At 46.2% G+C, this 24,069-nt stretch overlaps 4 protein-coding genes across 11 annotated transcripts; 3 read left to right on the forward strand and 1 right to left on the reverse strand.

Annotated features, from left to right (window-relative positions):
* Positions 1 to 413: 413 nt before the first annotated feature.
* LOC133888333 (probable methyltransferase PMT26) lies at positions 414 to 5,526 on the forward strand. 7 transcript variants are annotated; one of them, XM_062328532.1, is made up of 5 exons: positions 414 to 538; positions 629 to 717; positions 822 to 932; positions 4,413 to 4,507; positions 4,876 to 5,526. In XM_062328532.1, exons 1-5 carry the CDS (start codon positions 460 to 462, stop codon positions 5,240 to 5,242), a joined length of 741 nt encoding a protein of 246 aa, XP_062184516.1. In that variant the 5' UTR covers positions 414 to 459; the 3' UTR covers positions 5,243 to 5,526. The 7 variants fall into 7 exon arrangements, with proteins under 7 accessions (XP_062184516.1, XP_062184517.1, XP_062184515.1 ...); XM_062328533.1 differs by having other exon boundaries at positions 629 to 712; XM_062328531.1 differs by having other exon boundaries at positions 414 to 717.
* A 3,322-nt stretch (positions 5,527 to 8,848) lies between these two features.
* LOC133888337 (protein STAY-GREEN LIKE, chloroplastic-like) lies at positions 8,849 to 10,243 on the forward strand. 2 transcript variants are annotated; one of them, XM_062328542.1, is made up of 4 exons: positions 8,849 to 9,222; positions 9,312 to 9,665; positions 9,821 to 9,958; positions 10,099 to 10,243. In XM_062328542.1, the coding sequence occupies exons 1-4, from the start codon at positions 8,986 to 8,988 to the stop codon at positions 10,210 to 10,212; spliced, it is 843 nt and encodes a 280-aa protein (XP_062184526.1). In that variant the 5' UTR covers positions 8,849 to 8,985; the 3' UTR covers positions 10,213 to 10,243. The 2 variants fall into 2 exon arrangements, with proteins under 2 accessions (XP_062184526.1, XP_062184525.1); XM_062328541.1 differs by having other exon boundaries at positions 8,855 to 9,222; positions 9,812 to 9,958.
* A 2,707-nt stretch (positions 10,244 to 12,950) lies between these two features.
* LOC133888335 (SNF2 domain-containing protein ENL1-like) lies at positions 12,951 to 20,391 on the reverse strand. The gene is made up of 20 exons (XM_062328538.1): positions 20,099 to 20,391; positions 19,350 to 20,023; positions 18,695 to 18,825; positions 18,548 to 18,602; positions 18,106 to 18,342; positions 17,963 to 18,018; positions 17,785 to 17,875; positions 17,132 to 17,251; positions 16,963 to 17,046; positions 16,465 to 16,674; positions 16,306 to 16,377; positions 15,591 to 15,671; positions 15,384 to 15,502; positions 15,164 to 15,275; positions 14,689 to 14,757; positions 14,512 to 14,606; positions 13,922 to 14,050; positions 13,650 to 13,721; positions 13,441 to 13,573; positions 12,951 to 13,368 (listed from the first exon to the last, which is right to left on the reverse strand). Exons 1-20 carry the CDS (start codon positions 20,292 to 20,294, stop codon positions 13,285 to 13,287), a joined length of 2,820 nt encoding a protein of 939 aa, XP_062184522.1. The 5' UTR covers positions 20,295 to 20,391; the 3' UTR covers positions 12,951 to 13,284.
* Positions 20,392 to 21,829: 1,438 nt separating this feature from the next.
* Positions 21,830 to 23,996, forward strand: LOC133889636 (uncharacterized). Its single transcript, XM_062330083.1, has 4 exons — positions 21,830 to 21,846; positions 21,975 to 22,514; positions 22,854 to 22,905; positions 23,623 to 23,996. The coding sequence occupies exons 1-4, from the start codon at positions 21,830 to 21,832 to the stop codon at positions 23,665 to 23,667; spliced, it is 654 nt and encodes a 217-aa protein (XP_062186067.1). The 3' UTR covers positions 23,668 to 23,996.
* The last annotated feature ends 73 nt before the right edge of the window (positions 23,997 to 24,069 follow it).

Here is a 24,069-nt window from a genome sequence, read left to right on the forward strand (position 1 = left end):
TTACTTGAGTTTTTCTTCCTAATGATATGGTACGATAATGTTCCTCGTACTAAGCTGGTACAATACAAGCGCCACCAGAACTGGGTTAGGGTTTCTGGGGTGTACCTCACTTTTCCGAGAGGTGGGACTCAGTTCAAGCATGGCGCATTGCGCTACATTGATTTCATTCAGGAGGTAACATCCGTACGATTTCCATGCGTATCAACTGTCATTGCTAGTGCACTATAATCCTATTGCCAATCCACTAGAAATATCTCATAAGTGGATAAATCGAAGCTTTTGCATTGTTAAAAGCATACTAATTATCACAATAATTCATTCATTATAAGTGACCATAGGCTTGTCATGGCACACATAATGCTGATGATTTGTTGAGTAGGTGACATGCAAAAAGGATTTACCAGATGTCAAACTAAATGCAGTTATACCATTAGTTCGACTGACATTTCTAATGGTACTATGCAGGCAAAGAAGGACATAGCATGGGGAAAACGTAATCATGTAGTTTTAGATGTTGGTTGTGGAGTCGCTAGCTTTGGTGAATATCTTTTTGACAGAGATGTTCTCACTATGTCATGTGCACCTAAAGATGAGCATGAAGCTCAAGTGCAGTTTGCTCTTGAAACAGGAATACCTGCTATATCAGCTGTTATGGGTACCAAAAGGCTCCCATTTCCCGGCAGGGTCTTTGATGTTGTTCATTGTGCACGCTGTAGGGTACCATGGCATATTGAAGTGCCTTTTGTTATGAGAAACCTCTTCTGGTACAATACTATGCCTTTGAGTTGCTGCTTTGTGATACTATGTGTGTTACTTGGCAGGTGGTAAAATTTTGCTGGAACTGGACAGACTGTTGCGTCCTGGCGGTTACTTCGTGTGGTCTGCTACTCCTATATACCAGAAGCTGCCCGAAGATGCTGAGATATGGGAAGGTAAATTCATTGAGAATTTAGATATTCTGAATTTTTCATTTGGATATTCTATTGTGTGATGTCTTTGAGTCTGGATCTGCTCCTGAGCTCCATGCCAACTGAACGTGTAATGAAATAACAAATTCTGTACCTGAAAGTTTTTGTTTGTTCCAGCAATGTCTGCTTTAACAAGGTCAATGTGCTGGAAAATGGTCAACAAAGTAAAGGATTATCGGACCCCTTCTTTGGAGTCACCTCGTATAGCTCATACCAGTCTCTGGATCAGTAGCTGTTACGCACGAATTTCAACAGAAGTAGACATCACAGACATACATCGATTAAATACGATAATAAAGTACAACACAGAGTTTATTACAACAGAGGCTTGAATGCATAAATTAACAACCCTCACAGTACAACGGAAACATGCAAAAACGACCCATGCCCTACAGGCAGCTTGAGTGCAGATGAAATCAGCTTCTCTAATCTTCATCTTCTCCTTCGACGAAGTCGGTTTCTGGATCATCTGGGTCCACAACTAGCAAGTATGAGTACATAAGGAACTCAGCAAGTCCTACCTCAAGGGGGGATATTAGATGCTTATGGGTAGATAAAGGATAAGACTGTAGAGTCTTTTAGGTTTTACGGAAAGCTAGTTTTGTTGATGCAAGTTTCATTTTGCAAAGATTAACTTTAATAAAAATATTTTCGAAAAGAACACGTAAGTTGAGCTTATGGGGGTTGATGATCCTGGAGGAGATACTTCCATCCCACCAGTTTCCACAAATCTTTTGCCGGCGGACACACAGTCCAGGAGACTTAGGGCACAAAACCAAAACCCTTCTTTTCGAAAACACGAGCACACAGTCCACTCACACACCAAGGAGATACTCACGCCGAAAAACTAATCATTGTGACCAAACCATAACATGTCCTTGACCGAGGACACGGCTATCCGGATAGGTTTAACACTCTGCAGAGATTGTACATTTTACCCACAAGATATGCACAAGATCCCACCTTAGCAAATGGTAGAGCTGCCATAACAAGATGCAACGACCTCACAACGTAGTCACAATATCCACCCATAGGGCACTAAGATACCAGGGGCCTTAGAAGATCCACGGGAAGGACCACTTAGCAATCCCAAGGCTTTGACATAGCCTTAACAATATCACCAGTCAGACATTGGGCTACGCACCCAAGTCTTCTCCTGGTCCCCATTACCACTACCGGCCTCCGGGTGGGTACCGAACTAAGTCAGAGTGATTAGGTCAAGTTCTGCCCATTCAGGTTATATGGTTGTACGAGTGGATACTAGGTGAGATGTCACTGCGAACCGCTCCTTATACGACCGAGGCAAGAGTCTCCCAGCAAGAACACCACAAAGGTGAACCTTGCTCCAAGGTAGTTCCCACCGTTGTGGGGTACCTTACTCACCCTCGTCAACACTACTCTAGAGCTTTCCCAAGAACACAAGTTTTACACGCACACGAACCAAACACACATCACTTCACATTTTTGAAAAACATGCTTAACGTATGTAAATAATCTAGCTCTTTCTTTTGAGCAAAGCAATCCTAAGCATGCTAGTAAACAAATATTCATCCAAATAATCATTATAGTTGATGCTGGAAAACTTCTAGAGTTTCAATGGAATAAAGGTAACAATGACAAGACATAGCATAAACAAGCTAGGTCATAACTATTCTAACATTTCTTTAAAATCACAACTATTAATTAAATCATGCACACTCCTATTGTTTGAAACAACGGTGATCAATATGATCAACGATTGTAGAACTTGCCTTCGTTGAAGTCCTCGTTTGCTCCTTCTTCAAACTCCGGGTCCTTGGGGTCTTCCTCGAATGCTCATTCCTCTAATAATCGCAACAACAACAAGGCGCACACGATCAATCAAATGGTTAAAATAATGACTAAACAATTTACAAAAATTATGAAATTGATATGATTGGGTAGATCTCGAATTTAGATGAATATCGGTGGAAGAATCGTTGAAAACAGAGTTAGGACGGAGGAAAAATGGGCTTCGAAAGTTTTACCGGGAGAGAAATTCATAAAAAAGAAAAGGAGAGAATATTCCCGAAATATTCTGTTGAGTCGGCTCGGCTCTGGGGACGCCTCAGCTCAGGCCTCGGCTCGACTCGGCTTGGTTTTTTTTGCGATGACTCTATTTTGGGCTTGGGCTCAGGCTCGGCTGCGACGGCTTGGGGGCCCACTTGCCAGTCGTGGAGAGAGGGAGAGATAAAAAGGGAGGGGAGAGGGGGGGGTCGGCCGACTCGGCACGGAGGGAACGAGAGGGTGAGAGAGAGGGAGGGGTGACGGGTGGCGGCGGCGGGCTTCACCGGCTAACGGACCGAGGCGGCGGCGGCCTGGATCAGGCCGGCGGGCGATGGAGGCGGTGACCGGCGACCGGCAGCGGGGAGGGCGACGGCCGACAACGGGAAGGTGGCGACCCGGCGATGGGAGGGCGGCGGCCGGCTACGGGAGGGCGACGGCCGGCGACCGGAGGCCCAGGTATGCCCACAGGGGAGGGAAAGGAGAGAGGGAGAGAGAGAAGAGGGCCGGGGGGGGGGGGGTTCACCGGCGGTGAGGGCGCTCGGAGGGAGACGACGGAGTGCTCGGAGGGAGATGGTGGATGTGAGGAAGGGGAGTGGGGAGTATGTGCACTGTTCACCTCCTTTTATAAGGTCGACGACGAGTGGGCGTGCGGGGCGAGGCGGCGGGTGGGCGCGCGAGGTAGCGGCACAGGGCGCAAGGTTTGTCGATGCGGCGATGCGACGGCAGGCGCGGCGTGGCGGGCGGTGGGGCAGGCGGCGGGGTGACGGTGAGGGAACGGGAGAGACGGAAGAGAGAGGAAGAAGAGAGAGAGAAAGAGGAAAACTTAGGGATTTGACATCTGCCTTCATGCTTATCCAGCTTTGAAGAGAACAAATAGATACATTATACCCATATGGCTAGCTGTTCTAGCGGTTCAGTATGGAACCGGGATATTTACGAATTTGCGATCCTTATGATTGGCGGTTCATGATTTGCCACCTTGACCCGCTGTAATTGGCACAGACAGTCCCACGAATCAATGTGTGACGAGGTGGCAAATCCTGGCACTGCCAATCAAGAGCGGCAAATTCTTGACTGGCCCGAATGAACCTGACTGAAGTAGAACTAGCACATGCATATTAGAAGTGACAAGTGAGCAAGATATTGCCCATGAAATTTTGCTGTTACGTGAGTTGTCGTGGTTATCACTAGAATTGTGGCTGCACGTTGTTGTAGTAATTATGTTCCAATTTTACAGTTAGCTGGAAATGTTTGTGTGCCCAACAATCGCAGAAATTATTTACATGGAAATTATTTATTTTTTTCATTTCAATCCAACATAGATATGCTTGTCTTCTAGTTTTTTTATATGGGGGTGAGCTCATCCTCCATATCCAGAGGATTTTTTCACTATTTTTTTTTCATTTCAATCCAACATAGAATTGGCGGGATATCAAGTCCACCTGCATCCTCATCCTCCATATCCAGAGGGTTTTGAGGATCCGCACTATTTTTCTTGTTCGGGTTCTTAACAGGTTTGTTTGCCTCTACAGAGAACCTTTCAGTTTCTATATTTTTAATAGAAATTACTGAATCATTCATTTCTGTACCGAAAGCAACCCCTAAGCTTGTAATCTTGGTTGAAATTGTTCAGTAGACATAGAAGAAAAGGAATTACGTATCGTACCTTGTTCCAAGTTGCGTTTGGCCGCCATGCGTGTTACCTTGGGCATGGTATGTTGATCGCTTCTTGCCATAAAGAAAATTTATGAAGAAAATTTCATAAAGAACATCATCGACCACAATGTCTGTGTTTGGCATCCGTCAACGCCACCCCATATTCCTATTCATATTCATATTTCTAGTGGTAACCATGTTAACCTTGTGCGTATTCCTTCTGCAGGTACTCCCGTGGTTCCGGCCTCATTCCTCAGAAGCCGTCACACCCACCTCATTATCCGTCATCATGCGCTTTATTGCAATCATCCGCTGCGATTCCACTTTGCACATACGTGTTCTTTCCATGCTCCTATAGTGCATGCCACTGTCACTTAACATGTATAAATCAGCGGGTAATGAGAATCAAAGCCGTCGCAGAGTCACGTTTGGTGGCTTGGCAGCACCATTGTATGGGATTTGGAAGAAGCCCAGGCCGTCATCAGCAAACCCACAGAATGTTACCGCTTTTTTTTAGCGCCACAAAGTGGACGATTATATTAGAAGAAGAGCAAGACACCAAAAGTTACTCAAAATTACAAGCGAAACAATAAGAAAGTAAAAGATCTACAACACCACGGAAGAGCGAAGGCCCGTTGGGGCAACAAGGCTAAACCAAAAATACTAACTACTACAACAATGTTTCCTATGCGGCCGGTTAGCTAAACCAATAACACACTGCGTGGAGACATACCATCAACACTCTACAAATGACGGAGTCCGTCGCAGGTCATCATTGTCAAGCTCACCGCAATAGCGACCAAGCAACTCTGACTTCGTAACGACGACTTCAGCCTTTGCCTCGAAAACGCTACAGCCCACGTGCATGGTCCCATCGAACGAGCCCGCTACATGCTATCGTTGTCAAGTTCGATTGTACACCCACAATGCAGCAACTCCGACCTCACCATAGCACGCCCGCTCGCTGTGAAACCAACATGGAGCGTAGCTTCAAAGAGACAAAAACCTCGTTGAAGCGTCCCCTCCGGACCACCTCCAAGCGGTCACCAAGCCCTAAATCACCAAGGGGAGAAGCTTGCCTCCAACTGCAACAGACACCCCACACAACTCCAGTTATGAGAACCGCAAGCCAAAGTCGCTGGATCAGTACCGCCACCAGACAGAAGTTCCGACTTCAGTGGAAGGTGTCATCATTGCCACCAATCTAAGCAACGGTGACGGACATCCAACACAGGGCAATAAATTCCAAAGGCAACGCCTCCAAGCGAGACATGACATCGAGGACGTCGTCAAAGCCCGATCCAGCAAGCTATATCTGGGTTTTCACCCAAAGAATCCGTCGAGGGTTGGAGAAAATAGGAGCACCTCGACAATGTCTCCAAAGAGGGGAATGACGTCCAAGAGCGTCGCCATTGTCGGTACCGACAGAACGCCAAGCAGGCAAAGCTCGAAGCTCCTACACCATCTGAACGTACGTGTTGTACCCAACCACGCTAATAAGTTAGCGGGCACAACCATCACAAGCACCCGCCAACCATGGCCACCCAGATCTATAGAAAGAGAGGGCAGCCCCTAGAAGCCTAGCCTGGGCCAAGCACGGCAATGCCCGCCAGACCTAGGAAGCCTGGCACCACACCGACGCTGGGCCCGAACGGTGAGTCGGTGATGCGGCGACGACCCCTGCATGCGCTGCAGCGGCCCTCTGCACTGACCCTCAACGGCCCACCATTCCAAACGAGCAATCCGGTGGCAGCCACCGCGCGGATCCGGCCAACCCCCATCGCATCATTCTGCGCACCGCTACCAACAATAACAATGCTACGAACACTAGATCCAGAAGATGAGTGAGGGGAGGAAGGTGGGTGGAGGTTTTAAGTCCCGTCTCAGCCACCTTCGACGATCCAGTTGCACCTGCCATTGCCGAGCCAACCCCTGTCCCCGACGGGAGCTGCATCGCCATGACCGAAGACACGACCCTGGCACCCAAACGATGTGGACGATACTCGTGTTGCTCATCTGTGTTGTTGTTGCCCACCTCAACCTCCACGTGATGCCAGAGTGGCTGTAGAAACATGGCGGATGTCCATGTCTTGTTCAGCTCTTGGATCCAAGTCAAAATTATTGTGCATCTCTTGGATCGTAGTACATATTATTATGCATATATCCTTGATCCAAATGTTGTATATTATCGTCCCTCCTACTTTAAAAACCTTTTTTTAAAATATTGGGACTTATTTCATGACTGTCGGTGACACAGGAACCAGGTGTCCCCGAGTTCCGAGGCCAGAACAGCAGAGTGCCACGTGGTATCCTTCCTCGGGGGATATCTCCCCGAGGTATGAGAAGACCAAGTTCCGGGAGAGGGTGCTCGGGGCCATGAACAGTGGTCCCGAAGTACACGAGTTCCCCGATGACCCGAGAAGACCAAGTTCCGGGAGAGTGTGCTCGGGGCTATGAACAGTGGTCCCCGAGTACCCGAGTTCCCCGATGACCCAAGAAGACCAAGTATCGGGAAGAGGGTGCTCGGGGCCATGCACAGGGGTCCCCGAGCACCCAAGTCCCCCGATGATGAGAAAAGCCAAGTCCCGGGAGAGAGTGCTCGGGGCCGTGAACGGTGGCCCTCGAGCACTCGGTTCCCCGAGGATCCGAACAGTCGGTTCCGGGAGAGAGTGTTCGGGGCCGTGGATAATGGCCCCCGAGCACTCGGTTCCTCGAGGACCAAGAAAGGGCATATCCGGGAGAGAGTGCTAGGGGCTGCGAACAGTAGCCCCCGAACACTCACAGTTCCCCGAGGGCCCGAGAAGTCCTTTGCCGGTGGTCCCCACAGAGGCTCAGCAGTGAGGTGTCAACTGGTGAGAGGCCCGATGCTGCATTTAAGAGGACGCGTGGCCTGTCACTTCCAACTGCTCCCCTCATGCTTGCTGTCAGTCCCTGCCACGGCCTGACAGGGAGGCGTGGGGACATTTAATGCAAAAGTCTCATCGTGCGTCATCCGGCGCGCCTCGGGATAACGTTGCAGAGCTCGAGGCGCCCCGCCTGCCGCCCTGCTGTGTTAGGCTTGCTCTGACCGGGCGGGCGCGCCGGACTGCTCAGTGGCTGCCCAGTGGGCCCTCCCTGCGGCGTCCGTTGAAAAGCGGTATGTTGACGAACAAGATCGGATGGGGGCGTATTTTCAACCCTTCTCGTCACCTCGCGCAGCAGCTCATGATGGTTGCTTTCCATTTATAGTGCCTTGGAACTCGCGCTATCCTTTCTGGGCACGCTACCGCCCCGGCGGGTATATAAGCGGGGCAGGTTCCCCGGAGAAAGACGGTCGAGTTCAAGTTGAATCGGAGATCAAGACAACAAAGGACGAACACTGAAGCACAGAAGATAGATCAACCGAAGAACAAGGAGCACGAAGCTCTAGACTAGACAAATATTTTTGTAACATAGCAGATCCTCATAGAGACATTCTCAGAGCATTTATAGCATACACACAGGAGTAGGGTATTACGCTCAGTGCGGCCCGAACCTGTCTAAAAATCCTCTGAGCATCTACTCCTTCCTGCATCCGATCATCCCACCTCCACCTGCATCTTATTTACTCCAATTTATTTCACCTACGAAGTGGATTCAGAATCATCCCCCGGTGCCTCCGGATCCCCACTTGAAGAATTCACCCTCCGACAATAACATTCTTTCGAGGCAGAGTCGAGCAAGGCCGTTCCATGTATGCCCGTGCGAGCACTGGAGCTCGAACATGGGCTGGCTCAAGCGCCAGATGCCGCTTCTAAAAACCTTGTGAAAAGATTTATGAACTTGTAGGCCCTACGCTCACGCATTTATAATAGCTAATACATACAGTATTTGTAAGATGCAGAAAGAAAAGGAAGGAAATTTTACGAGACTTAGTCTCACAGAAAGATTCTCTTTTATGCATGTCACGTGTTCTTCTCATTTTTCTCAGTTACACGTATCAATTATTAGATTAAAAAAAAACAGCATAGATCAAGATCGTAGTAGGAGAGTGAAAAATCTTATAGAATTTCTTTGCAAAGAAAAGATAGCCACAATGTACATGCATGATGCAGATGAGGTTCCGTTGCTTTTCTACGGCGGATGCAAGCGGTGGAATGGTGGTTCACGTTATCCTTATTCGGACAGGGCAGCCAATAGAAACATGCCACCTGTCGGCGTGCTCCCGTGGCTGTCGTCAACCTTCCACAGCCACAAGCATGAGCAGAGCTGACACGTCTCAATCTCCCTCTCCGTCTGCTTCGACGTCGCCGCAGCAACGCCACCAGACAGGCACGAACCTCGCTTTGTTTGGCATCGTCATGGAGGGGACTGCGGGATGCCACGAGCTCTGCTGCTCCTGCATCATGGATTAATTCCCCACCTTGCTTCATGCATGCTAGCTAGATTTCATCTGAAGCTCACGACACCATCAATGGCGTCGCGCAGCGCCGCGCTCTGCTTCTCCGCCGGCGCCGTGACGAGCAGGAGTAAGAGGGGCGGCTGCAGGCCGGAACCGCCGCGTTTCTTTGTTGTCAGCTGCGACACCAGGACAGCAGACGTCTACTCCTCCCTGGTAAGAATCAAGAATCGCAATCAGCTCCACCTTGCCCGAAGAAATGAATCTCTTATTGGTAACCACGGAACGATGGACTTGCTGACCAGGCTGCAAAGCTACTGGGCCCTCCCACGGCCTTCAACGCGGCGAAGCTCAAGGTCGAGTTCGCCGGTGAGGAGATGATGAGGAGCAAGCAGAAGCAGCCTTTCCCCAGAGCATACACTCTCACCCACTGCGACTTCACCGCCAACCTCACGCTCGCCGTCACCGGCTCCATCACCAGCGAGCAGCTGCGGAGCTGGCAGTCCACGCTGCAGAGGGACGACGTCGTCGCCGAGTGGAAGGAGATGGCCGCCGGGGAGATGACGCTGCACGTGCATTGCTACGTCAGCGGCGCCAACCTCCTGCAGGAGCTCGCCGCCGGTTTCAGATACTACGTCTTCTCCAAAGAGCTACCGCTGGTAATTGTTGAACACTAACTAGTTAAGCTCTTCTTCCCTGACCAATCAACCTCTGATTCTTAAGCAGATCCAATTCTTTCACTTGCACTGTTCACAACAACAGTCTAAAGCTGAATCGTATATGCATGCAAATAATAATAATTAAGGTTCTCAAGGCGGTGGTCTACGGCGACGCGGCGCTGTTTGCGGAGCGGCCGGAGCTGCTGGAGGCCAAGGTGTGTGTGCACTTCCACTCCAGCTCCAGGAAGTACAACCGGATAGAATGCTGGGGGCCCCTCAAGGAGGCCACAAAGGTGCTGATTGCTTTCAGGCTCTTCAATTTCTTGTTCCAGATATAATTAGCTGTTTGTAGCCAGCAGCTAGCCATGAAAAGATTGCAATCCAAGTATCCTGATGTGGAATTCAATTCAACTTTTGTGCCTTTGTTCTGAAGAGGAATTTACTGGATGGTCGACTCGACGAATTGCAAAGCGCAATCGGCAAGAGACGAAGGAAGTGGGCTAGCCCGGAGACAATCTTCAACGCCCTGGTTGCCCTTCTCCTTTGATCTGAGGACCTGCCTGCCCTTCTCCTGTAGAGTGAGCATTTGTTCATAACAAGCATTTGAAAAGATTATTCATTCTCTGCTCTGCTCATTTGCATTCATTCAAATACTGAACAGAAACAGGAATCCTTCAAAATGTACTATATCAATTTCTTGCCTGTCTAGCATTTGACCCCAGGTTTAAATTACTCCTATTTGTTGCCTTCAGAAAAAAAGACAAAAAGTTTAGGTGATTTATCGCCGACTTCTGGCGGTGCATTTGTTCATAGATCATCCATCCCCTTTCAGCAGCACCGCGGCAACAGTATAGTATAGTGCACATTTGTCAATAATGTGGGAGGGATTTCAGTAAGAGCTGTGGCCGGTTTCAGAGTAACTCTATAGAGAAGAGGACAGACTGCATTCCCTCCCTCTTGCAGGGTTCAGACTTGGTGATTATTTCATAATGAAGCTGGCCTTTTTAGGACTGGTGATGATTAGTGATAACCTCAAATTGCGGGACCGAATCCTAAAACAGCTTGCATGGCTCAGACTTTTATGCCTTGTGATGATTATTTCGAATTAATCGCAACAAAGGCTTTTAGTGTAGGACTGATTACTTGAAGCTGCTACATATAGACTGAGTTGCCCTTTTCAGGAAAGGACTGGCTATTTGAAATTGCAACAAGGCTGTAGTCTTGGAACATGAGCTAGCTAGCTTAGTTTGAAGAATGCCAAATTATGCTGCAGGCACAAGAGCCCTGTAGCTGCGTGCATGTGTTTGGTTTGGTGCAGCCCAACCCAACTCTGTATATACATATCTTAATTTACTAGCAATCTGACGCCAAAATTCACCAAGCAATGCTTCAGATTAGTGTTTGATTTACCTGTGAGCTTGGTGGATATATATATATTTATTGCTTCAACTCATATGGATGGATGGATGGATGGAGCTTTCCTGTGGACAGACAGAGCAGAGCCCTCGTGAAAGTAGTCTACGTTGGAATTAAGCTGCAGGTAAGATTTGTAGTGCCGTTGGGTAACGGGCTGCTTGCTGATTAAAGGATTTGGATTTGGATTTGGATTGCTTTTCTTTCTTTTCATCCCTGGACCCATCATTCCCGTCCAAACGATTGTTGCGAATTCGAAACTTTTGCGCTCCCCATCCCATGGCAGTTGCAAAAGTGTGGTGGAGCCTACTTTTTCACGTACCTGCTGCCAATTGTGGCCCCCCAAAGAAAAACATAATCATACTGTAATTGATTTGCACAGCCTGAAACAAATCGAATAGGCTCTGGCTCGACTCGACTAAATTTCACCATAATTTAATTAAGCACGATCATCATCCCTCCCTCTATATAATATGAATGGATATTGGATATTGGACACCCACCCCCTCCACTCCTCCTCCCACAGCTGCTACGAAGGAAGGAAGGAAGGAAGGAAGGAAGGAAGGAGTGCCTGCCTGCCTGCCATTCTTTCATTCCATCAGCTAGCTGATCCATCGATTAGCTGCTTGCTGTGCTGAATCCATGGGCACCTGCGTGAGCACATGCTATCCCTCTCCCCCTCATCGTTCCACTTCCACCGCCGGTGCAGCTGCAGCCTCACCAACGCCAACACCAACACCAACAAAGGAGGCCGCCGCCGCCAAGCCTTATTCTTGCAACGCCGTGGCCGTGCACCCACTCCCATTGCCATTGCTAGGCGCAGGCTCATCTCCCACCACCTCCTCGCTCTCGGTGTCAACTTCCTTGTTCACCTCATCCTCCTCCTCCTCCATGGCCATCTCTTCGTCCTGCTCATCGTCCGCGGCTTCTTCCTTGTCGTCCTCACGCATGCGTGAGCGCCAACTCCTCCTCAACACCAGGGAGTCGGTGTCGGAGTGGGACGTCGTCGTGCTCGACCCCAACCGTTGCAAGCCCACTTCCGCCTCCACCGCTTCTTCTCCTTGTTCCGCTTCACCCGGCAGACGCGGACGCCCGCAGCTTACAACGCCGAAGCGGGCGCGGTCGGTGTCGCCCTTGTCGATCCGACCGGCACCGGGGCCGTCCTCGTCCTACCAGAAGAAGAAGAAGAAGAAGACAACAGAGCGGGAGGCCCTGGTGGTCCGATTAAGGGAGCAGCAGAAGAAGGCCAGTAATGTTATTGCAGGGCAACGTCGTCATCGTGTGCCTCCTGAGCTGAGGAGAGTACCCAGATCAGGCTCAGCTCAGCCTTGTGCAGCTGGTCCACGAGTGGCGCAAGATGATCTCACCATCTCCATGGATTGCTTCATCTTCCTCTGACTGATCCCATCCATTCTCGATGGGAGCACAATGCGTGCGTGCTTTAGTTAGTGTGGTTTCCCCCCGAATTGTATCAGTTTCTGATCGATGCTTGATGTTATGTACAACAACGGTGCAGTGTGCGCTTCTATTTCTTTCCCCTCATGACTCGTCGTGCATGTGATCTCCATCGCACTGATTTGATTTGACCAAGGAAAAAGTTGAAAAACAACAGAATGAGCAAGGCTGGCTGCTGTACAACATGCCAACAACTTACTGATACAGGCATACAGCTACGAGCTTACTTTCTTTATGTTAAAAGAGGGGAGAAAAGAGCCTAATACCATCTAATCTGAGCTGGCGTGCAGTGGTGCTTAGAGCCTCCCGCGGATACAATCTGTTGTCATCACCCGCAGATACTCATCCGTTGCCCCTCTGTGAACTGCTACTAGTAAACCATACAGTATAATTCAGCAAGCAGATAAGCTTCCAGCAGAGTTGAAGAGTTGCATGATTGATGTCATTTCTTCCACCAGGTGGGAATCCCATATGTCTCCTACGGGTACTACTCGACATCCACTCCCCTTCCTAGTAGTGTGTAACCAGTTTGTTTGGTGGTTAATTACAAATAAAGCCGACCGGGAACAGGCCCCTTCAGACCACTACCAAAACAATACATGGGGGGAAGGAGACGACGTGCTGGCCTACTTATTAGTCACTCTTAGTGACTAATATCAAAACACTACATACCCTACCTACCTGAGCCAGGTTAAACAGACAGCAGATCACCTCGGTGGCCCCCTTCTCTTTCTTCTTCTCCGTAGAAGACTCAAATCACCGTGAGCTTTTCATCCAGCTCACTTATCTGCCTCCTTATCCTCTCCGCACCGTCAGGTAGCTTCGACACCAGCGCCTAAAATCAACATTTTGATATGAGCCAAGGCACAGTCTGATGATATCTACAAGATTCACTTGAGAGAGTTACCGCGTTGGAGAGGGTCTGTGAAAGGCGGTTGATTCTCGCCTCGATTTCTTCAGGGCTCTCTGCATTTCTGTTGCTTGGAGAGTACCTTGGAGCAGTGAACTGTTCATCTTTTGGCTTCAACGCAAGAGCCGCCCTACGCAAAATAGAAAGTCAAGTTTAACGGACCTACAAATGCAGCACAGCCCACTTACGAGCGCGCCGTTTCTTACCCAGTGGCAACATCGTCAGATGAGGATCCCTTATAATAGTGCTGGGACATCATGGGCGCGGCTCGAGGTTTGCTGCACGTAAAAACAGCATAATTGAGGCATGTCAGTTTATATACAATCATAACAAGAGCACACATCAATGCAAGGTAAAGAATTGGAGACGCCCACAAAAGCATGGTATCCTTCATTGACAAGAAATGAAGCCATGCCTGGCTAAAAGGTTCTGCAAGCAAAAGAGGCACATGCTGTGCGTTCAGAGCGGCACGACTAACCTGTCCAGTGCATCATTCTCGCTCAATGTGGGCAGGATTGCTGTTTTAGAGAATAAGAGGCTGTGATGGCTCACACCGACTATGCCTTGTTGCTCCAAAAACTGTATATGCTTCCTCAAGGACTCATCCCTGTATCATGCATTAGACGGGGAACAAACGTCTCAGCAATTTTCAGTGAACTTGGAATTATGAGCAAGTATTGCACACTGATCAAGCAGAAAATTCATCCGAAAACTTGCTGCTACATTTTTCTGGTGTAGCCCACTGTCTTCTGCTAAATAACAAGTGTTTTCTGTGTATCGAAATGCCTACAAAAGAATCCTGGGGGAAATTCAACACTTTGCAGTGTGAAGGTTTTGCCTGATTGACAACATGGTAATAACCACAACCTTTTCATTTTAAATTTATGTGAAAATGTAATTAAACTTATAGTTGCAGCCATCAATTAATTATCTACAGGAAGAATTAAAGGGAATACCAATAATTAACTTTTCAAAGCGACACATAAGACTATAAGAGGCAGCCAACTCACCAAGATCAAAGTAACTGTTCTACAATTAAAGGAAGTTTAATGGAAACAAATTTCTTACATAACAACTTGTTGACCATGCTCTTCTTGCAACTGCTTGTGCGTAAGAGAAACATCAAAACCTTGTTTTGGCAAACTAAAAAGCTCTTGAATCTCCTGAAGGTACAAACAAGATAGCCATAAGTACCCAGTAGGGCATTAAGAAAACGATGACACGAAATGGGATCAGAATAAATACACTCTTGCTGAAGTAACGTGTTTGTTCTTTTTGCTCTGTAGCTGTCTTGAACAGAGCACCCTTGAAGACCTGGAAAAAACATCATATCTCACTAACAGTCTAGCTTTCCTTTCAGGACTTAGAGATGGAAGCACAAAATGTGAAGCTGAAGAAATCCAAGAAAGAAAAGACAGGTGTGTGCATGGCATGGTAAAAGGCACCCAACCACACACATTACATTCCCAAGTTTCCTATCAGGGAAAAAGGTTGTCTTTAACAAAAATTAGTACCTGATTTTACACCTAGAAAGCAGATTTTGGTGGTATGGAGTTGCAAATAGATAAACAAGGAGGAATGCAACAAAATTTTCACCATGTAACTCATGTATAAGAAGCTCATACTTTTACTAAGGTTCCTAATCACTGCTTCAACAAACTGCACATGAATGACAGTTGACAGGCATCCAGCAGGTAAAAACTCTCAGTGATATTTGAACCTGTATTTTGTATATCTTTTCTTCAATGGTTGCAGATGTCATCAAGCGGTATACAATCACATCTTTGGTCTGCCCAATTCGGTAAGCGCGATCAACACTTTGATTGTCTGTACTGTATATAGAAAAACAAGAGTGTGTAAGGATAAAAACTTGCAGCAACAAATATTCAATTTATAGAAAACCCAAATCAATGGAGTTAATAAGTGTCATGTTCAGATACCTTGGGTTCCAAGCAGGATCAACTATTATGACACGAGCCGCCTTAGTGAGTGTAAGTCCAAGTCCACCAACTTGTGTGGTTAGCAAAAATATTGGAGCTCCAGGACCCTCTTGGAAGTCCTGGAGAATGCAAATGCAGGTAAGCAACAAAAGCACATGCAGTCGAGTCCATGACATAAAGATTTAGAAAAGAAACACGGGGAGGAACCTTCACAATCCTTTCCCTCTCAGAAACCTTGGTGGTACCATCAATGCGCAAAAACTTGTAGCCCTCTAATAATATGGCTTCCTGTTGCAACAAGCCAACAACTGAAACTGTTAAGCTAATAGGCCAAAGTTATGACACAGAATGTAGGTGATCATTTAAAAAATGATGACATCACTTGTTAAAAAAGAAATTGTCAATGCAGATTGCAATAACATTTGGGTGCCCAATGCCCGAAGCAAAACTGACACTGTATGCCAGCAGTATATCACAGATTAAAAAAGCTACTGCTCCCGTTATCAGACCAATTGCTTTCGAGTTCTCACAAGAAAGAGTATCTCGACCACTATCGGGGGGGGGGGGGGGGGGGGGGACTCTAGACTGTTGCCAAAAGCAGAATTAAAAGCTTCCAAGACAACCAGAAACAGGTGTGATGTAGCACTTCCGGCTTGGACAAATGTGATAGTAGGGAGCCCATGTACTTTAATTTCACGGAACATTTACTAGAGGCAACTCGCTGTATATGTGAACATGTGATCCTTCAATTAAGGAGCTTATCAATGTGCATTGAGACTTAGAGTAACGAAAGGTCCAAAGACTAAACGGTAATGTATCAAATTACAAGAAAATGTATTGTAAAAAATCACAAGAAAAATGTAATTTGTAAATATGCTATGGCAGGCTGAAGCAAAAAAGGATTAAACTAGCAACAATGTACCTGAATAAGGTTTAGCATTTTACGAGTCTGTGAAAAGATTAAAACATGATGCCCCTCTTCAACAAGGTTTCGCTGCAACATCAGAAGGTAACTATTTGAATTTAGATGGACAAATATATAAGTAACAACACATATGCGCATGCATCCAAGAATACTTACCAATAAGGACATGACAAAAGATAACTTGCATGAGACATCCTGACCAACTTGCAGTGCATCATCATCATGAGCCATATCTGCAAGGTTCATGGCCATTTTTTCCACCACTCCCTTATCCTGATCATTTAATATTTCATCCATTCCTTCCAAGACACCCTCAGCTGCTCTCTTAGTCAATAGCAGTGGGTGATCACATATTTTCTTCAATATCTGTTTGAGAAAAGAAAACAGTGTACCAGACATCGTTGCACCAAGAAAACATGCACATAACAAAGTTTTCTATAAGCAATTTAGCTCATTAAGCAACAAGAATGTGCATCATAAACACAACACTATCAAAAACACCATATCATGAGTAAATGTCCCCTTCCAAAACAAATAAAGGATGAGCAATATTTGACAGAATGGACCTCAAGACTCAGAAGAAGCAGGCAACATGAGGGCAAATGAAGGTAGCCAATATCAGTATAAAGGAAAAACTTTAAAGGTGATTCTTACTGTGATTGCGGCCAAGGGTGATCCCTTTGGCTGTATTGCTAAATGAACTAACTCACTTTTTAGAAAAGCTTCATATAATTGCCTCTGCACCCAAAAGAAAGGCAATTAGCAAAACATCCATTAACCAATAGTTCAAGCAATTTTTACAACAATGACACCAAAGTTGAACCTGGCAGGCTGTTAACTTCAGCCAGACTATTAACTCATTCTTCTTGCCTAGCTCTTTTTCAAGGAAAACTTCACTTTTCATGCGTCGCAAAAAGTATGGCTTGATCCGTTCTCTTAATTCCTGTAAAATGTAGTCGAAACCCAAACAAAAACCAAATATTACATAAAGTAAAGTGCAACATACTTAAAAGTAATAATCTGGAGTGGTGAGTTGCATTTACATAAAAAAAAATGTAGCAAACTGAGAAACTTTAATTTAACAGGTTTACCCTCTCAGTGCTTCAACTGAAAGTAGATTTGAGTTAATCTGAAGTCTGAATGCAGCCTATGTGCATTGGTTTCAATGGTCCAATCAAAGATAAATTTAGTACCTACTTGATATATGAATGAGTCTCTAAATCACAATGTTGTTGATGTCTAGCTGTGTTATTTTCTCGAAATCATTGCACAAATTGTAATATACCAAAACCCATAAGCTTTTACAGTACAAAATGCGAACATAGATGAACATCTGGTTTTCCAAATTCATTAAATACAAAACAATGAGAAAATACTAAAGTTGTTCGTTTGTCCAACCACAAATAACAGGAAAAACAGATCTCAAACACCATTCATATCTTAGTAGAACACAAAAACAGGAAAAGAAGTTAGTACCTTTGCTACATTTGAGCCTATGTGCTTCTCCCGAGCAGTAGCATTCTTGTCATTTCCTCGAAGGATAGCCATCTCATACCTTGTTTTGAACCTGTAATAATATAGAGAAATAAATGACACTACATTGTGAAAATGAGCAACTTTGGGAATGCAGGAAAATAAAGAGTGAGTGACTTACTGTTGTTTATCACCCAAGACATCTGGGCAACAGAAATTGAAGAGAGCCCACAGTTCCTGCAATAATTAATAACCAGGTATACTTGCAACACATATAGGATAGCGCATAAAGTATAAAGTCTCAGGAATTGTGAGAGGGGATACCTTCAAGTTGTTCTGTATGGGTGTTCCAGTGATGACAATGCGACGAGCACAGGGCATTTCAAATAAACTTTGGGCCCTTTGTGTCTTATTGTTTTTAATAAGATGCCCCTCGTCAAGAATGACATAATTCCACAATGTTTCGTCCTCATCGTCATAATCACTGTTGTAGGAGTTACCTCTTATGAGCTTGTAATTGTTACGGACAATGTCATAGGTTGTTAGGAGAACACCACCCTCCTACAGCAAGATGATAAAAGGAGTTAAATATCTGCTAGGACTCACTACATATCTTGGGAGAGAACTGGGTTTTTTTAAAAAAAAATGATGATATGCATAAATTGAATCTATGCTCAAACTTTCAAACGTTACACACTGCAAAGTTGCAATAAGCCAGATCAAGAATAATCCTCATGGAAGATAACTTTGTGGTAGAAGAACAGACCTTGAAGGCATACTGAAGCTCATCATTACGGATATTAGTGTTGTGGCCAAAGTAGCTGTCGAATATAAAAAAAGGAATAGATGATTAGCAACTACTAACAGGACTTAAGTCCTATGAATTTGAGAAAAGATATGTAGCGTATTGTACTCTCTGATCTTCTCTTTAAGGCCCACAAGCTTAAGCTCATCGCTCCAATGATTTAAGAGTGTCTTTGGGGCAACAATGAGTACTCTCTTGACAAGACGAGAATGAAACAGTCCAGCTAGGAATGCAGAAACCTGTACAGTAAAAATAAGATTGCATGCACTGATTAGTGGAATCCACAGATAAATGAAGGGAAATGGGTTCAAATTGCACATCTTCATATTGAAATAAACTGGGAAAAGGGAGAAAATGTCAATGAAATTCACAACAAGAAGCTAACTGGGACATGACTGTAACTTCACTGATTATAAAGCAACAAAGAGGTCTATGACTCTGTCTGAAAAAAATTGCTTTCAGCTACAAATATGCAGAAACTAAGCAGTACAAAAGGATGTGGGCGTTCACATTTCTGCAGTTCACTACAAGAACATGAAGGTAGCATGAGAAACTAAACAAAAGCTTCCCCTGGTCCTACAATTAATTGGGAACCCAATCAACAGTAACTGCCCTGAGATAAAGAAGGGTATAAAAGAACTAGTATCAGTGGTAACAGAAAATGCTACCTCAGCCTAACGTAATCAAATGACAGTGTAGGAAACAAAGAAACATTAAAAAGATCAACAAAAGAGTAGAAGCAGAGGGGGAGAGTTTGACAAACCTGCCTGGTCTTGCCGAGGCCCATGTCATCCCCTAGGATCCCTCCAGTTCCCCTGCAGTGCAGAACCCAAAGCCATTGGAGGCCCTCACGCTGGTGAAGGTAAAGCATCTCGAATATACTTCCTGGGAGTTTGTAAGGCTTGGATGTTGCCCCACTTCCAGTTGGCTCCATCTTGAAGTCCTCCGTCTTCTCCCAGCCAACATCCTCAGCGTCGTTGTCAACAACTCTGCAGTTTTCCTTCTCCTTCCCCAAGTCATCGTCATCATAATTCCGAAATGTCGAGGCCTTGGGCGCCCTCCTTGGCAATGCCTTCCTTCTTACATGCTTAACAGCATAACCTGTTGGTGTTCCTTCCTCCTCCTCGCCATGCTTGGTGCCATAAACTTGAAGGGGCGAGGAGGCGTTCCCATGGGCATCCTCGGTGCTCTCGTCATCTGGGTCAGTGGGAATGGCGCATGGCACAGGGGCGAGCTGCTGCGTTGTGGGCCTTGCGGGGTTGGGCTTGTGGACGGATAGAGAGTCGAGGCGGGTGGTGAGGTCGTCCAGGATGTCGCGGATGCTGTCGCCGTCCTCCTCCTCCTCCTCCTTTTCCTGGGCGGTGGCGAAGTCGGAGAGCTTGCATAGGCGGCGGCGGCCGGCGAGCTTGACCATCCTGGCTTCTTCGGCAGCAGCTTCTGCGAGAGGGGAAGAGGAGTTAGCGAGCGCGATGGACGGATGGATAAAAAAGGGAATGAGTCCAGATACGATACCCGGAGGCGGCGGTTGAAGAGGGTTAGGGTTTTGGGTGGGGTGCGGGCGGGTGCGTGTGAGGCGGAGGAGGCGGTCGTTGAGGCCGTTGGGCGTGGGGGCGACGGCGGGCGGATGAGGATCAGTGGGGATGGCGGTGGCGGGTTCATCGTCGTCGTCGAGGCCGTCGCAGATGTCGAAGGGCGGGGGAGACGCCATCCAGCCCAGGCCAGGCGAGGGGACGGAATGGGCGAAGGATCGATCGATCGTGTGTGTGTGGGGAGCCCGAGAGCAGAAGGAGGAGGAAGAAGACGCCGTTGCAATGGGGGGCGGAAGCGGATGCAGTGGGCGCCCGCCTCATCCGCCTTTTGAATTGCCTCCGAAATTTACAACGGAATGGAACCACCGCACGGAACGGAAGGGAACGTCTCTAGTGCTGTTTGAATTGCCTCCGAAATTTACAACGGGACGGGACGGGACGGGACGGAAGGGAACGTCTCTAGTGCTGTTTGTTTGGCAAACTAGTATATCAGAGTTGGTAACTGTATATCTTGTCTTCCCTCATCTCAGTTGGCTCATAAACCCACAGACAAGGATATTTTAATTCTAGCTACTCTAGGCCTCTATAATTCGTGCATGTTGTGCAAATTGTGCTAAACTTCTTTTGCAGTAGACAGTACTCTTACATTTTCTTCTCGAATACAAAGTATTTTGCTAGAGGCTAATCTCTTATCACACCCCATATGTTTTGGATCAGTGGTTTCCCCCTGAACAAGACCATCTTTTTACGAATGATATATTCATGGTATTGCAATTTACAACTCTATGGTTTTTATAGAGATGGTACAGATAATCCCCCTTCCAAAAAAAAACTTCTCTTTTTTCTGGTAGGTATATGATCGGTGATGTTTTTCCTCTATCCTTGACAGGTGATAACAAGGATTAACTATGACCAAAACGTGCGTATAAGTGACCTTGCAGATGCTGAAATCCAATATAGGGAATGAATACAACTGTACGGTGACTGTGGTGGCAACACCTCTTGACGAGGTGAACATTACATTTAGCCCTCCAATCTCCATTCCACCGAGGAAGATGCAGCACACCCATGCAACCTTTGTCCATTCAGGGGCCTCTTGAACCCTGTACCAATCTATCGTTGTTTACCAGTACTGAGATTATCGGCATTTTTGTAGTTCCTAACATCGACATAAATGAGCAGCAAGTAACTGATAGGCTGTTAGTCTTCCTTGGTTTGCTGTTTGCTATGGTTGCAGGGATATTTCGGTGTCAGATATTCCAGAGCTGATAGGTACCATGGAGATCCCTTTGTGGAGCATCTCAGTCCTGACCTACAAGTTGTTCTCGCGTGCAGAGCTTGATGATGGCTTGCTGGGTCAGATATGCAGGTAAGTAGTCTGTTTGTTTGAAGAGTCGCAAGGTACTCAGTAACTGTAGACGAGATGGGTTTGCTAAATTGAATCAAGAATAAGGACGGGAAGCAGCTGTACTACGTGAACACTTTTGAGAGCGCCATGGAGACGGGCGCTGTGGCTCGGCTCATCATTTCCAGGCAACGAGGAGCCGAGTCTTCTGCTCCTCGTATCAAGTGAATTGCAGACGAGGAGGAGGAGGAACAAGGTTCCCGGCGTCGGCATGTAGACCTGTGAAGCTGAGATCATGTAATACCAAATTTTTGAGAGAGAAAAAAAGAGAGATTTGACCAAAATTTGACTTTTTGATCCGTTGCTTGTATGGACAATCGGAGACCGTGGTTGCGTTCATCTCGTTGAGACGAACCCATTTTGCTATTCATATGTCCGTTCCGAGCACTTTATGACCCATAGCAAGCCCAATAAATTTAAACCGTTCATTGTTTTTTTAAAAAAATAAAAAAAGAAAGAAGATAAGTATCGGCCGATCCATCCAGACTTTCCAGCACTCGTGCTTCGCGTTTCTCTCTCTCTCGCACGCGTCTCTCTCTTTCTGTCGGCGCCGAGCTTCCACGGTGCATGTTCTGCGCTGGGCTGCTCGCCGGCCGACCTGCTTGCTCCGGCTGTCGCGCCCCTGCTGTCGCCGTCGCGCTCGCCGCCGTGCACCGGCCGAGTTCCCGCCGCCGTGCCGCGCGTTGCCGAGCTGCCGTGCGCCGCGTGCCTGCGCTGCTGCTGCTGCCGGCGCTGCCGCTTGCACACCGCCTGCCGTGCGCCACCGTCCGTCGCCGGCCGCCGTGCCTCTGCGCTGTGAGAAGAAGCAAGCACAGGAGAAGCAAGCAAGCAGCCAGCGGGAGAAGGAAGCCAGGAAGGAAGAGAAGGAAAGAAAAAGAAAAGAAAAGAGAAAAAAAAGGAGGAGAAAAGAAAAAAAAAGAAAAAAAAGAGGAAAAAGGTGGAAATTTCGGAATTTTGTCGGATTCGTCGTCAATCTTTCAAAAGCGAATTCTCGGTAATTTTCTGGACATGTGTGGTTGGACTAAATTAAATTAATCAATTCCTGTCGTATTATTTCATGTGATTAATAGTTTGTTTCGTTTCGATAATCATTATTGATTCGAAGATACGACATCCGAGTCGAAGTATTCTTTTCGTTCATCGAAGCGAAGTCTAATTAGTGAGAATTTTGGTTCGACTCTGAATTGGAAATAATGTATCATTTCATGTGATACGGTTTTCTGTTCGATTTTTTGAAATGTAGGCGTATACGCGACATTTTCAGGCGTAGGATTGACGCTTCATATTTTATGTGTTTTAAATGTGTTTTAGTTCTAATAGTATGCCTGTACAGGTGGTACTATTTCTGGACGTTCTTGATCGAATTTTCTTCATCGTCGGTAAAGGCAAGTGAATGTATTGTATGACTATGCTTTAACCTAATATTGGGTTGCCTACATTCTTTAATTACAGTGCATTCATCTAATCTGAATGATTGATTCTGGGCTGAGTACTATGTTGTTTACGTTTCCAGAAGTTTACTTGATGATTGATTTATGAAGTGCAGTAGGCACGATATGCCATTCTGCAGTTGTTCATTAGTGTTGTATGCAATGTTTTTTTTGAAGTCTCAAGCATATTCCGGAAGTTATGTTGGTTATGTTTGAAGCACGTCATACATATACGTCTCATGCATTGGAAGTTTGTCGTCGTCTTCTGGCTGCGACCGTACCGGTACAATACCGTATGTCACCCGAGGAGGGGTACGGTGCACACCCTTACGTTACCCGAGGAGGGGTAAGGGTGAGAAGAGCATGTCATGTGCATGGTTATGTCTTCTTGTGAAATTCAATGAATTATTCATATCAAATCTTATTTCCTTTAATTAGCGTGTATATAGATATATATGCGGCTCTGAAGGCTTATACCAACCGAATGTTAAAATGTTTAATGTTATCGTTGGACTTGCTTAGTCATAACTGTTTCTCCTAGTGTTGGCGGTCTGTTTCATTACTAGTTTCTATTTAGAATTGTTAGCACATTCAACTGTGGCTAAATAGCTTTTTGTTAAAGTACCTTTCACTTGCTGAGATTTTCGAATCTCACCCGTGTTTTCTTTACAGGTATGTTTAGATGTTGACGTACATTTTGGGGATGGATCTTGGTAGCTGCACACACTACCTCATCACCATATTGATAGCTCAATCGGTGTTATAAGTGGTGTTTTTTGTGGTCTGTCGTTTGCTTGGTTATGTCGTGGTACGACGCTGGTAGCGTCGTGAAGATTTCTATATATATGCTGGTTATATCATATACTGTCTGCCTGTGATCTTTTTGGTCAGTTATACCGCCCTACAGAGGAAATGCTGCTAAAATTTCTAATTTTTAAATAATTAGACATAGTTGTAAAGTAGGGTGTTACAGATCATGTCCTTGATTTGGATACATTTGGTTTTTGCAATAGAGAGTGTCATCTTTTCTCCCTACAGATACACATACAGATACAAGATACTATATGTGTTGAGAGCAATAATATGGGTCAGCCCAAGAAGTAGCCTGGGCCGGCCCAA

The sequence above is a fragment of the Phragmites australis genome, chromosome 13, assembly GCF_958298935.1.
Source record: "Phragmites australis chromosome 13, lpPhrAust1.1, whole genome shotgun sequence".
Lineage (NCBI taxonomy): Eukaryota > Viridiplantae > Streptophyta > Magnoliopsida > Poales > Poaceae > Phragmites > Phragmites australis.

Excerpts from the sequence above, each read along its gene's own strand:
- LOC133888333 (XM_062328531.1), top strand. The coding sequence starts at position 460 with ATGCAGGCAAAGAAGGACATAGCATGGGGAAAACGTAATCATGTAGTT. Across the intron at positions 718-821 it reads TTCATTGTGCACGCTGTAGG|GTGGTAAAATTTTGCTGGAA; the intron begins GTACCATGGCAT and ends GTTACTTGGCAG. Across the intron at positions 933-4,412 it reads AGATGCTGAGATATGGGAAG|AATTGGCGGGATATCAAGTC; the intron begins GTAAATTCATTG and ends AATCCAACATAG.
- LOC133888337 (XM_062328541.1), top strand. The coding sequence starts at position 8,986 with ATGCCACGAGCTCTGCTGCTCCTGCATCATGGATTAATTCCCCACCTT. Across the intron at positions 9,223-9,311 it reads CAGACGTCTACTCCTCCCTG|GCTGCAAAGCTACTGGGCCC; the intron begins GTAAGAATCAAG and ends CTTGCTGACCAG. Across the intron at positions 9,959-10,098 it reads CCCTCAAGGAGGCCACAAAG|AGGAATTTACTGGATGGTCG; the intron begins GTGCTGATTGCT and ends TTTGTTCTGAAG.
- LOC133888335 (XM_062328538.1), bottom strand. The coding sequence starts at position 20,294 with ATGGCGTCTCCCCCGCCCTTCGACATCTGCGACGGCCTCGACGACGAC. Across the intron at positions 16,378-16,464 it reads CTTTTGTCATGTCCTTATTG|CGAAACCTTGTTGAAGAGGG; the intron begins GTAAGTATTCTT and ends CTGATGTTGCAG. Across the intron at positions 15,503-15,590 it reads AGAGGGAAAGGATTGTGAAG|GACTTCCAAGAGGGTCCTGG; the intron begins GTTCCTCCCCGT and ends TGCATTCTCCAG.
- LOC133889636 (XM_062330083.1), top strand. Across the intron at positions 22,515-22,853 it reads CTTTCAAAAGCGAATTCTCG|GTGGTACTATTTCTGGACGT; the intron begins GTAATTTTCTGG and ends ATGCCTGTACAG. Across the intron at positions 22,906-23,622 it reads TTTCTTCATCGTCGGTAAAG|GTATGTTTAGATGTTGACGT; the intron begins GCAAGTGAATGT and ends TTTTCTTTACAG.